Genomic DNA, 15507 nt, shown 5'->3' on the forward strand with positions numbered 1-15507 from the left:
GTGTGACTTTCACAGTTTATATTTCCTAGCCAGGACTCAAAGTCAAAACATGACCCTGATTAATGAATGGTACTAATTGTTATTCCTGACTTGAGAACATTAGTCTTTATCCGAAATATTTTCTTTAAAAACACACAATCTCATACCTAAAACTCTCTGGCTTAGGGGAGTTTGGGTAACCAGTTGGGAAAAAATAGGAAGAGGAGCCTAATGTTATCTGTTACTTGGTGCTACCATTTTGGTAGTCCAGATTGACTCAAATGCTTCCATTTCATTGTGTCCATCAAGCAAAGTGCAAAGGAATGTCCTCCAAATCTAAACATCTGAGATAAAGCAACCATCTGTGACTCTACACAAAAACTGAGCGGGGGCGGAGGCAGGGGTGGGGATGGAAGGGCTGAAGTATCTCCGAGCACGTTTTGTCTAACTTATCTTGTTAAATATTTATACATAGGTGCATAACCTAACAGCCTTGGCCAAGCTTGGGAGAGATAATAGACACAGGACAAACAAAAGATCCCCCTAAGTGTAAAGACGAAGAAAAGAATACCAAGGAATAGTCCAACTGGAAGACGCTCTTTAACCTGAAGTCAAATTTGAAACTAGGACAATAAAATCCTGCAAGTGACACGATGTCCTGAAATGTGATCACTTCATCATGGAAAAGCAAGCTACATTTGGTTAGCCTGTGAGCTAGGTGTCAATTCCACCCCACATTAGCAGTGTCTCAAAGGGGCTCCCTGATCTTCAGAAAAAGGCAGTTCGGTGGAACAAGAGATTTCTAAGAACAAAGATGCAATTTGCAGTCATTGAGAATTATGACACAGTGAGAGAGAACGTAAACTACATGGCAATGATCTGAGATACTCCAGTCAGATATATTTAGCCTGGTGCTACAGAAACCCTTTTAAATACTCGGAGTTCTTAGAAAGTGGAATGTAAATTCATCAGTGCATATTTTAGAGCTCTGCAATTCCAAACTAACTAAGGAATCGAATTTCGAAATATCCCCGGGAGAAGTAACCAAGTGCCCAAACCAAATATGCGGGCAGAAATGGAAAGGCTGTTTTCTCTCCAGAATCACTGAGGGCAAGCGGATGTGGAGGAGGCAGAGGAAGATGGGGGAAGAGAGAGGAGAAAAGGAAATCAGGAACTATAGGAAAAGGAAACACAACTTAAAAACTAAAATACAGAGGGAAATATAAAACATTCCACTCCTCCAATTTTTTTTAGAGAACAAGAAACACAAAACCATTCAATAAATACAACAAACCGTAAAACACCTTCTGTTCTAAATTATAACCAGTTGAGAGAGAGCATGAGGGTAGAAAGGAGGAAGGCAAAAAGGGAAGATGTGGGGAGCAGTCCGGCAGATGATGAAGGGGAGGGCTCGGTAACTTTGGAGCTTTTCTGAGCCCCAGAAGGGCAGCGATGGGTGTGCTCAGAGCACCCGCTGCTCCCCTTAGCTACAGGTGTCCTAATAACTCAGGCTACTTCTTATCACTCTATGAAATAAAGGGTGATGAGCTTTTGGAGAATTTCACACAGAATTGTTAGTCAGCGATACATCTCTTTGCCACTAGGACCTAGCTTGAAAATAAAACTGGATATTGGTGAGGGGCGGAGAAAGCCTGAATGATTGACTAAAGCTGGTTCCAACTCCTTCAAGCTTTGTGAATGAGGCAACCTTACTCCCTCAAAGAACAAAGAAAAGGCAATCTGACAGCTTTTGAAGGCCAAAAGAACCTTCAGGCAACGTTATTAAATTGACCCACAGCACTGAAGTTTCAAAGGCAAGAAATGACTTAGGTTTTAGAAATTAACACTTTTATAAAACCTTCAGAATTCCATGGGGGAAAATAAACCTTTATTTCAGAAATAAACTTTGAAGTTTGAAAACAAAGCAGAAAATCAGTTTCTGAAAACAGAAGGGACTATTTGAAACACTGAGCACAGTTCTTCCATGGCCCTCTGAATAGCTTTAAAAGCTCCACTCTGACTCCTGGGGATGGCCAGAGAAGGTACCCCCCAGAAGTCCAGTTAAAAAAAAAAAGTGGGAAACCATTAGGTCCCTAGGGTAAGAGCAAAATGGTCTTGGAAGATACTTGCCTCTGGCCACATTAAATTAAGCCAAGGCGTGGACAAGAGGCTCTAACTATCTGGGAGAGCAAAGATTGTTTTCCAAACTAGTCACAAAGTTATTAGCCAGCATACGGGCTCAATCCAGGCCCTTCATTCTTCAACCCCCCCTTCCCTCCTTCTCACCCCCACTCTCTGAATCTCTCTCTCTCTCTCTCCTCCCCCATCCTCCCCCCTCATACATTTCTTGTGTATAGATTGCTGGGGCCACATCAATGAATGAACAGCCAAGCACAGCACAAATGCAAGAAATCAAAAGAACGTGGACCTATTATGTGCAAGACCCTCCCCTGAGTCCTGCAAGGTCCTTGTCCTCAAGGAGCTTACACTTGGAAGCAGCCCTTCTCAAGCTTTAAAGTGCATACAAATCAACTGGGGATCTTGTTTAAAAATACAGGTCTCGGGGCGCCTGGGTGGCTCAGTCATTAAGCGTCTGCCTTCGGCTCAGGTCATGGTCCCAGGGTCCCGGGATCGAGCCCCACATCGGGCTCCCTGCTCAGCGGGGAGCCTGCTTCTCCCTCTCCCACTCCCCCTGCTTGTGTTCCCTCTCTCGCTGTGTCTCTCTCTGTCAAATAAATAAATAAAATCTTTAAAAAAAAATAAAATGAAATAGAAATAGAAATACAGGTCTCATTCAGCAGTTCTGGGATGGGGCCTCAGATTCTGCATTTCTTGCAAGCTCTCTGGTGATGCTGATGCTCCTGGTGCATGGGCCACCCTTTAAGGAGCAAGCCTCTAGGAAGACGAAAAAGTCAAGGACATAAATAACTAGAAGAGCAAGAGAGAACCAAGGCCATAGGAGAAGTACAATGAGACCAGGGTTCAAAGGGAACTAGGCATGGGGAACCATGATATGGTTTGTGCAGATGACATCGCATGGCCACCTTGAAGGGTCCTTTCAGTTAAGGAGTTCATGGCCTGTTGTGCTTAAACAGAGGGTACACGGGCCAAGGAGGTAAGCGCGAAAGACATGGCGGAGATAGACTCGCAGGACTTAGCCATTTAATTCGGGGGTGAGATGTGGACAAAGAGAAGTCCAAGATGATTGCATGGTTTCAGGTCTGGGTACTGGAGTTGCTATCGCCACAGATGCAGAATGTTGGAGGGGGGCAGTTTTGTGCAGGCGCGAGGAGAAAATGATGGACTGATTTTTGGCTCTGTGGAAAGGGAAGCCTTGGCAGGACTTCTGGATGAAGATGTTCGGCAGGGCAACTGGCAGATCCTGAACTGGACAGCAAGGAAGAGGTCAGGCTGGAAAGGGAGATGGGAGTCATTCAAACAGCGAAGATAATGAAGTCATGGGAATGGGTGTGGGAATGAGCAAAGAGAGAACAGAAGGGGCAAAGGACAAACACGACTGGAGCGCTTGCATCTAAGAAAGGGTGGGAGGATGAAGGCAAACAAGCAGAGATAGAATCAGCCTGAGAGGAGAAGAGAAGCCCGGGGTGAAAAATGTCATAAAGTCAAAGGAGTGTGGGAAGTTAAGTCAAATGCTTTCTATCCAGCCCATCTTCCTTCCCCTCAGAATCCAGTGAGCATGAGCTATCAAGTGAGACAAACGTGGATGCAAATCCTGGCTCCGCATATTACACAAGCTCGGGAAAACTGAACCTTTCTGGGCCTCAGTCTCTTCATCTGTAAAATGGAGATGACAGCGCCACCCTTTCAGGTTTGCTGTGTAAACGAGATTAAATATAAAGCAACTGGCACTCAGTAAATGGTAGTTTCTGTGCTCTTCCCTTGGGGCCCCTTCCATACTATTCCATTAACCTGAAAGTGGTCGCGAAAAAATCTACTGGAGAACAAGGGGTTTCAAGTTTACACTGAATGAAAATAGAAGCTTCGATGAAGGCAACCTCTTGAACAAAAGGGAAATTAAAGAAACTCTTCATGCCAGAGAAACAGAAAATTCTACCACCCTTCCCCCCCCCACCAACCAAAAACACACACACACACACACACGCACGCACACACTACATCTCCATAGACACTTAAGAAAAATCAGCCCAATTACACAAGTATGCCTAGTATTTGCCTGGAACCACATGTTTCAGAGACCAGCCAGCAGGGCCCAGTCTGAAGTGGAATAGAGACCAGAGCTCCAAAAAGCTACAGCTTTCATTCTCCAGAGTGGGAGGCTGGTCCCCAGTGGGGGCTGGGGTGCGGCAGGGGGGCCTCTATGGGGGAGCCAGGCAGGTCAGCTGAACTCAGAAGCTATGGACACTTTATGAGTGGTTGCATTGTCTGTACCTAAGATATATGAAAGCAAGGCTTTCACGACACAAATGTAGGTAGGATTGTGAAAGACCACCCGCTGCTAAGAGTAACAATTAACAACTTTCAAAACAGTTTAAATAACATGCAAAATTATTAATTACTGCTATCAAAAATAATAGAAGTCCAATCCCTTGCTTCACATGTGCTTCTCTACATTCCCCCCACACGCCTGTGTGTGTGTGTGTGTGTGTGTGTCTGTGCTTGGTAGCGCATTATCTTATTTGCAAAATCTTGGACCATGACAACATCTACTCATACTTTCTCTTAATCAAGAGAATTCTTGAAGTCTTTGGCAGTTTTTTTTAAATCACCAGATGTTGGCAAAATGCATTTTAAGATGTGTCACATGCAAAAGCCTGGAAAATATCATCCACACCCTTGACTTCCAACTTGAGCCTATATGCTGATGAGTCCCAACTATGCTTCTTCTGAACTCCAGGGGAGTGTATACACTATTTCCCAGTGATCTCATCTATTTCCAGAGTTTCAGTTACCATCTATATGTTGTTAATGTCCGAGTATGTATCCCCAGGCCTGATTTCTCTCTTCTACCATCCAAAACACAACCTCAACTACCTAGCAGACATTTCTGCCTCAATGATCAAAGAACCTCTCAAACTCAACCCCTTCAAAATCAAACTCATTATTTCACCCCTTAAAAACATGTTTTTCTTGGGGCACCTGGCTGGCTCAGTCGTTAAGTGGCTGCCTTCGGCTCAGGTCATGATCCCAAGGTCCTGGGATCAAGTCCCACATCGGGCTCCCTGCTCGGCGGGAAGCCTGCTTCTCCCTCTCCCACTCCCCCTGCTGTGTTCCCTCTCTCGCTCTGTCTCTCTCTCTCAAATAAATAAATACATCTTTAAAAAAAAATATGTTCTTCTTGGGGCGCCTGGCTGGCTCAGTCAATAGAGAGTGCGACTCTTGATCTTGGGGTCATGAGTTCGAGCCCCCACGTCGGGGGTACAGTTTACTTAAAAATATATGTTCCTCCTATATTTCACTAAGTCAACAAATATTTACTGAGCACCTATTATGTGCCATAGCCCCACCATCCAGAAAAAAACAGAAGTTCTAGACTCTCCTTCCTATCCTCATATCCAGTCAGCAAGTCATCCCTGATCCACTTTCTCTGGTCTCTCAACTTCATCTTTTACTTCCCTATTTTCTGCCCTGCTTTTTTTTCACCTGTATTACTAAGACTCCGTACCAGTCATTCTCCATACTGAATACCATTTTCTCTTCTTCAAATGTTTTCATGGCTCTTCATTATCCAAGGATGATATAAAGCCTGAGGAAACTCATCATTTCCTGCCTACTTTTCTAGTTCATCTTTCCTCTACATCCACCGCCCCCCCACCCACAGCTGTTCTCCAACCAATCCAAACCAGTGCAGTCCAACAAAGGTGTCATTTTGTCTTTAAAGGCCTTTGCATATACCTTACGTGACAGCCCACTTAAGGCAGCTAGGCACCCCTCCTCCATAGCTCAACAACCCCCAGATCCCTACATGGCTCCCACCCTAGGCAGTGATTGTATCTTATGCATCAGCTCCTAGGTCAGTACCTGGCATAGAAGCAGGGCTCAATGAATGTTGCTGAAGTAGAGAATGAATGAAAAACTTTTCAATATTTATACAGCGATGGCATACAGAGTTCATTATTAGTAGGTTCCTTTCCTGAGGATTTCCATCTGTTTTCCAAAACAACTAAATGTTGTCCCCAGTACAATCACTCCATGAAAGTTAACTTGGAAACTGCCTCTTGGGTCACATTCTCCTTGCTATGGACTTCAACATGCAATGTGGCCAGTGCTAGAAGTCATTCTCCGAAATGAGTCAAATTCACAGTATGGGTTGACCACCACTGCTTTAAATGAGGATCACATCTCTGTACTTAGGAAAATGATGGAACTTAATAAATGAGCTCTGTGATATCAGTGACAATTCACTCTGCAACAATTTGGGGCCAATCCAACTGAAAGTGGGTTACTTGAGCTCTGAGAAGCTGTACCCCATAAGCTCTTTCCAAGGTAAGTTAGGCTTTTTCTCTAGGTTATTAAGGATCAATAGATGTAGGGATCGTATATGTGTGTATGTATGAGTGTACAAATGTGTGTGTGTGTGTGTGTGTGTGTGTGTTGGAACCAGGCAGGTCACCTGAACTCAGAAGCTATGGACACTTTATGAGTGGTTGCATTGTCTGTACCTAAGATATATGAAAGCAAGGCTTTCATAACACAAATATAAGACAGGATTGTGAAAGACCACTCACTACTAAGAGTAATAATTAGCAACTTTCAAACAGTTTAAATAGCACATAATTATAAGTTGTTCCTATCAAAATAATAGAAATATAGAATATTTATACATATATAGACTATGAATATACACACACATGTATACATAAATATAAATACATATAAAACATATCCAAATACCACATTTTTTAAAAGTAGGCTCTATGCCCAATTTGGGTCTTGAACTCACAACCCCAAGACCAAGAGTCACATGTTCTACCAACTGAGCCAGCCAGGTGTCCCTTAAACACCACATTTAGAGAAGGCTGGGAGGGGGTGCCTGGGGGGCGCAGTCAGGTAAGCATCCGACTCTTGGTTTTGGCTCAGGTCCTGATCTCAGGGTCGTAGGTTCGAGCCCTGCGTCAAGCCCCACATGGAGCTCTGTGCTCAGCACAGAGTCTGCTTAAGATTCTCTCTCCCTCTCTACCCTCCTCTCAAATAAATAAGTAAATCTTAGAGAAACTTGTAGGTAAAAATTTCTACTTGTCACTTCCTCCCCAGACTTCAGTTTTGAAAGAGGGGCAAGAAGGCTCCCAGGACCATAAAGAACAAATAAATGGGCTTCACCTCCACCACCCCATCCTCAATTCCTACTGCAGATCAACTTAGACAATGATGCATCCAGAGACTCAGTCCTTCTCTAGGTATATGCCATCCTAGGATCTCATTCAATAGTGGTCAAGTCCTGTAGACTGTGTCTTTAGGTGTTTATTCTTACCTTAGCTCCAACCTTTATTACTAACTCTATACAAGGCACCCTACTCACCACTCTAGAGGATATCATGCAGAATCAAATATGGCGTCTGTATTCAACAGTTGTAGGGTCTGGCAGAGGCCATGAATAAGCTAGGTACTTCAAAAAAACATGGATACTAAGCAAGAAGAAGTACAAATAGAGTATTTCAGGGACCCAAATGCACTTGGGGCATATCTCCGTATTTTCTATGAACATGCAAGCTTCCAAATTCAAATGTTTTCCAATCCTTTCAGGCTGTTATGTGTCAGTGAACTTTCTGATACATACCAGAGTAAGGGTATGTCCTCCCTGTATCTGTTGAATATCCTCCCTGTATCTGTTGCTCTAGCCCTTCCTCTCTTGCCCACGTTTCCCTCAGCTTCAATCCTCCGAACCAAAATTGGACAAAGAGCAATGGAGTATCCCAGGATGCTGATACATACCACAAGTACCAGAATGCAGAGTTTGGGAGAGAGGGAGGAGAACCATAACTAAGGAGGAAAGAATGCAAACACAATTCTGATATTATTTTCAAGTGAACATCATCCCTTTCCTTTTTACCCTCTTTCCTAGTTGAGCCTCTAGCTGAAAGAACTCCCAATGGGTCAGCCCTAGCCAAATAGTTGAGTTTTCTCAGCTGACTTTCAAAGCTTGCCCCAATGCATACAGAAATTGAGAGACCTCTCAGGAGGCCCTTTATCCTACTCAAATAAAATTTCCTTGGCTGAATATCCACTTTGGATTGTGTCCTTTTAAATATACATTTATGAAGCTTCATGTTATAGGTAAGAAACACCAAAGAAAAACTTACATACATTCCATGTATGTTTCTGTAACTGACACCAAGTTGCATTATTTTTGAAACCTAAATGCCACAGATCTGTAAATAAATGCATTTATATATAGGCGGATATATTTAATTTATCTATAAACTTCTTAGAATAGCCTTGTAAACAAGCACAGAATACTTACCTCTTGGAAAGGTTTGGCTAGACTACTTCTTTCGGGGAATTATAGTACAGCCACATGAATTAAACCAGTCCTTTGTCACTTACCTATAGACAACAAATGGATTTTTGACCTGAAAAAGGAGCTGCTTTTTTAGAAACCTTAATATATTAGTAAAAGTGAATCAACTACTTAAATATTGGCTTTATGGAAATTTTGTTTGTAATACATTTCTACTTCCAATCATTCATTTAGTCTACAAATATTTATTGAGCACCTATGATTTGTACCATGCTCTTTGCTAGACATGGCAGACACAAAGTTGAAGATCACAGTCTAGTAGGGCAGATATAGACGACTATGAACACAAACCTTAAAGATGCCATACTCAGGATTTCTAATTTTCCAGTCATAAACTTATTTCCAAAATCCAGACTCAAAAAGGCCAATTAAAATTATAGTCTAGAATTCTGCCTTATTCTGGATTTATAAAAGAAATAAATGCATGCCACATTGTGGAAATTCTGAAAAACACAGGATATTCTCAAAATCCTCACTTCTAAGAAATGTACATCATTCAACTTTCAGATGGATGGATAGAATACAGCGAGTGGAGGTTTCTTTTATAATGGCTTTAACTTCCCTGTCCCTTCTTATTGCCACTTTCACTTGTATTTTATCTCCCTTCCTATCAATTATTTATCAATATAAGCCTATTAAGTATACTTCAAAGAGCTTAGTAGATTTACTAATCTAGCATATAAATACAATTTCAACTACTGGAAGCAATTAACTGTTTGGAACACTAGCAATGCATTTTGGTCCTAACATTGACTCCTTTTTACTCATGAGAAAAAAATACAAACTCTCAAATAAGGCTTTATCCAGCTACACACAAAGAGAGGCAAAAGTGAACACGCCTTTCTTGGTAATCACTCTGGATTCATTTTTGTTTAAAAATGGTGGACAAGTATTTCTAATAATTAGCACTTGGACAATTGAGGTTTAATTGGCCTAATCTGAAGTACAGAACTAAACCTTTTTTGCTTTGTACATTCAACGAGGTCTTCAAGTGAGACTACCATGCTCCAGTGAGGGTTTTCTCCACACATGCAGCATTTCAAAATGCACATTTTCTCTGCTGGTATGCCCACCTTCACCTTGCTTTCTGACTCACATTCTCCCTGTCATTCTATCTCAGAAGGTAAATTCCCATTACCTTACGCTGTCTCTAAAGCCAGTCTGGGGCCCATGGTTTGGATTCTATTCTCTGATGCTCATTTCTTAATGGAGTGCTGGGGATCCTGTTTCAAGCCAGACAATTTGCTAAATATGGGCAGATGAGTGGGGGGGGGGGTGGCTCTACCCACACTTTCCATTAGACCCTAGATTACCCAAAACATCAACCCCCTTTGCAAGCTTGGCTAGGGCTGAATAGATTTTGGCTCCTGGTATGGTCTCTTGAATTGAGCCTGTGCACAAATTCTGATTCCAGGCTACAGAAACGTGTGAGGTACTTCAACAGGTCCGTGCATGTGTTATAGCCCAACTCCAAAATACAGTAATGTCAATGTCAGCGAGAAAGGTCTAGCTGACATTCAATCAAAGAGTTTGATTTAAGAGATGTGTTACAGTTTATGTGCTATAATAACTGTTGTTCTGTAATGATACTATGCCAATCATAACAATGTTGCTAATTTCAATTTGTTCTTTGGGTACTCGACATTAATAAGCCCTTCCTGATGGTTAAGAGTCACCAGCTAACTGAGGAAAGACTGAATCTGGCTCCAGTCAAGATATAGGCAGCCTGAAAAGTTTGTCCACACACCCCAGCAGTGTACCCAAACTGGACTTGGGCTTCTAAAATAAGTAAGATGACATAGAGCTTAGGAAAGTATCTGAGAGTTCATAGGGAATACGTCATGATCTAGAAATTCTATTATTGTCAATAATTTACTAAATGTGCTATGGTGCTCTTGGTATTGTGCTCAACACTGCACCAAATGCAGGGCTTTCCCTTTAAGAAGCTTCTAATCTAAAACATACAAATAACCATATGCAGAAAAAAGCGAGAGATCAGAGTAAAGGAAGCATTCACAAAAATGTACAAATTCAGCATGCCAGAACTTTTCAGTTGAGCAATATGATCCCTAGTGAAATTCTTTCCAAATGATGTATCGTGTGCACAAGTTATAAGTGATTATCTTCAATTTTCTTAGAAATGAGTAATAAGATACCTCTTAAGACCCATGCTTTTGTATATGCATCAAACACTAAAGTTGGCGTGGTCATTGATAGCTGCCATTTAAGGAGAAAACATATTTTCTGTCTTGTATCATAGCAGACAAACCCAGGCCTCTTTCTTCCCAGGTTGGTAATAAACAGCCTTTTTCTAGGCTACAGCGAACAGCAAACATGGCAACTCTAAAGATGAAAGTAGCAGAAAGCTCAAAAATATCGCATCAAAAAGACTGGATGCAATCTACCAGCCCATAAGAAAAAAAAAATTGCAAAACTGACACCATCTGTGTCATCTAGCATCCATCGGAATCATCCCATGCATGCATCTCCTAATGCTTGCGTGGAATTTGCTCCAAGAATTAAGAAAACTCTCCTTAAGATGGCGGTCCTATTAAGAGCAACCGCCCTATCTCCCACTTCATCTCTTCAGTTCTTTTCCCTTGGCCAGGCTGGCTATTGTGACCATTCCAGCCAATTTCCTGGAGGTATTTTCTAGCCCTTTTCACCCTGTTTAATCCTACAAGTTTCCTGAGAAGCCTGTTTACTCGTAGGCTCCCCCACGAGACTGTGAGCGCCTTGACAAAAGGGGCTGTGTCTTACTCCTCTCGGCACCTCCAGCACCTCACTCGGGGCCGGCCAAGGAGCGCCAGGCTTAGGCTCCTCGCAGGCCCGGGCGCTCCACCGACCACCAGCCATCTCCTCGACGGGCCCCACGCTGCCCTCCAAGCCCAGCCCGGTACCACCCGTCAGGGCTGGCCTCAGAAATCTACTCAGACCACGCTCCGGAAAGAGCCCTCCGAACTGTCCCCAGTTAGCGTGCAATAATGCGACTTTGTCAAAGTGTGAACAAATCACCTGCTCGCCCCCACGTCTAGTGCGGCCTCGGCAGGGAGCAAGTCCTCCCACACCCACACCCCATGTCTTGTTCTCTCTCCCGACATTAGGACCCCTAGCTACTTCCAACTGATTGGGGAGCCGCGGCTGGCCACCCAGACTCGGTCACTAGGTCTCACACTTTAAAACAACAACGACAACAAATACCAAACTCTCTCTTTGTTTCAAGAACGCTGATTTTTATTTTTATGGTGTTTCATCTATTTTGAGAAACTCCAAGTCGGGCTTGGCTCTTCAGGGTTGCCTTTGACCCACACGGGAGTTTGGCCTTCGGGATTGGTTCCTGCACTTCCAGGGCCCTCTAAGGCAAGATCCCTCAATCTTTGGGGAGTTGCAACACTACCATGGTTTGTTTGATTTTCCCATTCCCGTCCGTCCCCTTCACCACCAGCCCCCACAAAAGTAGTGTATGGCATTCATAAAGTGAATTACACTTGATTTTTGTTTAGAGGAATTTTTTTTTCAGACTTCTGTAACATTCCCTTGAGACAATTGGAAACATCATTGTCTGATTACTAGCTCACTTTCCTTGCCTAAAATTGTATCCATTCTTGATTGCGCCTGTGGGTAGGTTAAGCAAAACAAAATAAACATCCAGACTTATGAGCTCATTGGCTTTTTTCTGAATTTTTCTAAATTAAATAAGGGCAAAAGAGCTACACTGAAAGTCAGTTATATGGATTTTTCTGCCAAATGCTAACTCTGTGTGCCTGGTTTCCATCTGTGGTGCCTTCCAAGTTACAAATCCTTAAAAGAGAGAGAGAGTGGGGTATGAAAAGATCTATGGATTTGGGGGACATGCTATTTAGAATTGCTATCCCGTGTCTTTGAACGCTCTAAAAGAAATGGGAACATGAGATTGTAAGGCTTTAGATCAGCTTTGTGGAAGTCTGGTGTAGCCCTTCAGCACCAGTGATTTATTTTTTAGGCTGGCTGATTTCAAATGCCATTTAGTCTCATCCATACTAGCATAAGAAATGTACCTTATCCACTCTAACCCAATTCTGCTAATGGCCGAAGTTAGCAGTCAATCCCAAATGCTCCCCCTAAGTGAGACAGGACATTCTTGAGGATTTCTCTTTCCTGTGACCAAATCTCATTTTATCTGGCACAAAAAGAGCTTTAATTAGCAGTTAGTACAGTGACGCGGGCAAACTGAACATGGCTTAAAATATAGATGGGGGAAAAAAAAGTCAAAGGGTCATCTTGATGGTTCATAACTATCAAATAATTTGCAGCTCTCTTTCAATTTCCAACCACGGAACGACAGCAGCAAATGACACATTTATTCACTTTGAGATGATGCACTTGTCATTGTATTTAGTCGGCCATTATCATCTCTTCTCTGAAATACTGATGAGCTCTTTCCACTTGTGGACATTAGGATTTTCACCATGTTTCCATTCTACAGTGACCAGAGTTGCCCAAGTGAAATTTGGGACACATGGTTTTCATGGCAAGACAAGAGTACTGGAAATCTGTGCAGCCCCTGGAAAATCCAGGATATATGGTAGCTAGCTGCCTGGGTGTCACCGAATTTGAAGTTTGGCTTTACTCCAGCACAAGTCAGAACAGTGCCTGCCCGCCATCTAGAAGGTGCTGGCCACTGCACACGGCTGTTTAATAGAAGTGAAGTAGGGAAATTGGGTTTATATGAAGACCCTTGGAAAGTGATTTGGCCTATAGAGTTTGGTAAATACTGGAGGAAAAGGGAAAAAATCCCCGTTAGGAATTCCTGTCCTCTACAGCATGGCCATCCTTAGGCAGGGAGCAAGAGAGCGTGCAGGGAGGGAGCCCAGGCCAAATCTCTTACACACAGTGTGTGGGCCCTCCCAGTACTTGTATACAGATGCTGCAAAGAGGCCGGCAGCCAGAGAGCTGGGGAGGAGGAGGGAGGGCCAGCGCCAGCACGAGTGTGTGTAGAGGGAGGGGGTTGCTAAATGAGTATCAGTGTGTTCCTTCTGGTCTTTTTCTTCTTTTAAGTACAACCTTTACACCCTGGCCTGGAACCAGCCGAATGTGGCCCCAACCCCAACCCCGGAACCATTCATCTCGCTGGGACTCATCCTGTGAGGACCAATTTTTACATTATCAACGAGAGCGTATTCTCTGGCCTTAGCAATCTAATTACCACGGCACTTCGAGGGGAGAGAGATTGCGCCTGTTGTTTCAGCTCTGTGGAACTGATTCATAGGTTGCCCCTTACAGCTCCTGCACACGCCCACGTGGTACGTTATGAACATTTAACAGCGGGAGAGGTAGTTCTCCCCTCCCATAGAGCGAAATCCTGCAACGCAATATTTAACATATGCGCAAATGCATTTCAGTCGCCAAAAGGGGTGACCAATTACCTTTGCAACCAAACAGCGAGCGAGCTCGGCTCTTTTAATCCACCTAAAGAAAAGGCTGAGGGGCTGAGGGAGCGCCGGCTGCCTAGGTAAGCTCCCGCTAGTGAACGCTCGCGTCGCGTTCACAACTTGGTCCAACCATCAGGCCCGCCTCTCTGACTTGTTGAGAGCCACGAGCCAAGTTTTGACGAGGGCTGCTCCCCGATCCCTGATCCCTCCGAAGCGCGGGACGCGCGCCTCGCTGGAGGCGCGGGCTGGGAGGAGACCCCGAAGGCCACGGACGTCTCAGGGTTTGCGAACACCACCGGCCGCTTCTGCAGAGCGCACCTCCGATAAATTAACCTGTTTCAAACCAACTCTTCTCGCCCGCAGTGTCAATGTAGCAACTTGTCCTAATTGGATTCTAAGGCAGGCTTTTAGGAGTCCAACCGCGGGACAGTCAATCACACGGGGCCATTAATATTCATCTGTTGACAGCGGCAGCCCTCAGCGAAGGTTAAAATATGCCCTTACAACACGATCTGATTGTGCAGAACAAAAGGCAGGGCGTTCGGAAACTTTCCTCCACCTAAAATCATCTCCCCTTCAGGGTCCAGCCTGTCAAGAAGGCAGATGAATTTGAGAAGGGGAGGAGTTAAATCATCTTTGGACTTCTGCTCCCCGGCCAGCAGCACCGTTTTCGAAGCGATTTTGCCAACCTGGATAAGGGACGCTGTTTTGAAGGGGAAGGTTCGGTCCTCCTCATCTTGGGGACCCTCCTACTCAAAAGTTCCCCCCAGCGTGTACTCTACCTGCCACTGTGGATTCGGAGATCTGTCCCCAACTTTGCCTGCACTTGGGCCCGCGAACCCCGGGAACCCAGGCTGCGGAAAGGAGGGCGAGGGGGGGCAGGCTGGGGAGAGAATGGCCGTAGCCACAGTCCAGCTCCGGCTGAAACGCTGGCACGTTCGTGCAAGGGAGGGTGGCGAATGCTCGAGGCACCGGCTCGGCTGTGGGGCGCCAGTTCGCCGAGGCCCCGGGAAGCAGCTCCCACCTTCCCGCCCTCCCCAAAAAATGGGCGCTCGCGAGAAGGCCCTCCCCGCCGTGCCTCCCACCCGCACCTTCCCTGACAGCAGAGCGAGCCCGGGAGATGCGGACACGGTCCACGCTCACCCTTCCGCCCTCCCCCGGTAGACCTGGCCGGGCCCCGGGCCCAGCGACCACTCCCAGGTGCCCAGCGGCGGGGCGCACGACCGCGGCCCCACGAGGCCAGCGCGCCCCGGGGGTACGGTCGCCACGCGCCCCCGGCTCCCCGCCGGACGCGGGGGACGCGCGCGGGGTCGCCTCCTCACCTGGCACGGGGGTTTCGGGCACCCACTTGAGTCCGGGCTGCAATCTCTGGAAGAAGGAGCGGACCTGGTGACAGGTGGCGTCCGGCGGCGGCGGCGGGGGCTGCGCCTGTCCCGGGCAGTCCAAGCTGAGCAGCATCGCCACCACCAAGCACGCGGTGCGCACGGTCCCCGCCATCCTGCTTCGCGGGCAGCGAGGAGAGCGCGGGAGAGTGGCAGCGGGGGCGAGAGCGGTCCCGAGACTCGGCAAGGCTGGCAGCGGCCCTGAGGAGCGGGAGACGTGCCGCTACCCAGCCGCGGC

At 45.4% G+C, this 15507-nt stretch overlaps 1 protein-coding gene across 1 annotated transcript in view; it reads right to left on the reverse strand.

Annotated features, from left to right (window-relative positions):
* GPC3 (glypican 3) overlaps nt 1–15501 on the reverse strand; it is a 415107-nt gene extending 399606 nt beyond the window's left edge. Inside the window, exon 1 of the mRNA XM_035008798.1 lies at nt 15210–15501. Within this exon, the coding sequence (XP_034864689.1) occupies nt 15210–15384 (175 nt within the window). The 5' untranslated portion in view covers nt 15385–15501. The remainder of the gene's footprint in view (nt 1–15209) is intronic.
* Between the last annotated feature and the right edge of the window lie 6 nt (nt 15502–15507).

Source organism: Mirounga leonina, unplaced genomic scaffold, assembly GCF_011800145.1.
Source record: "Mirounga leonina isolate KUSES-001 unplaced genomic scaffold, KU_Mleo_1.0 Mir_101664, whole genome shotgun sequence".
NCBI lineage: Eukaryota > Metazoa > Chordata > Mammalia > Carnivora > Phocidae > Mirounga > Mirounga leonina.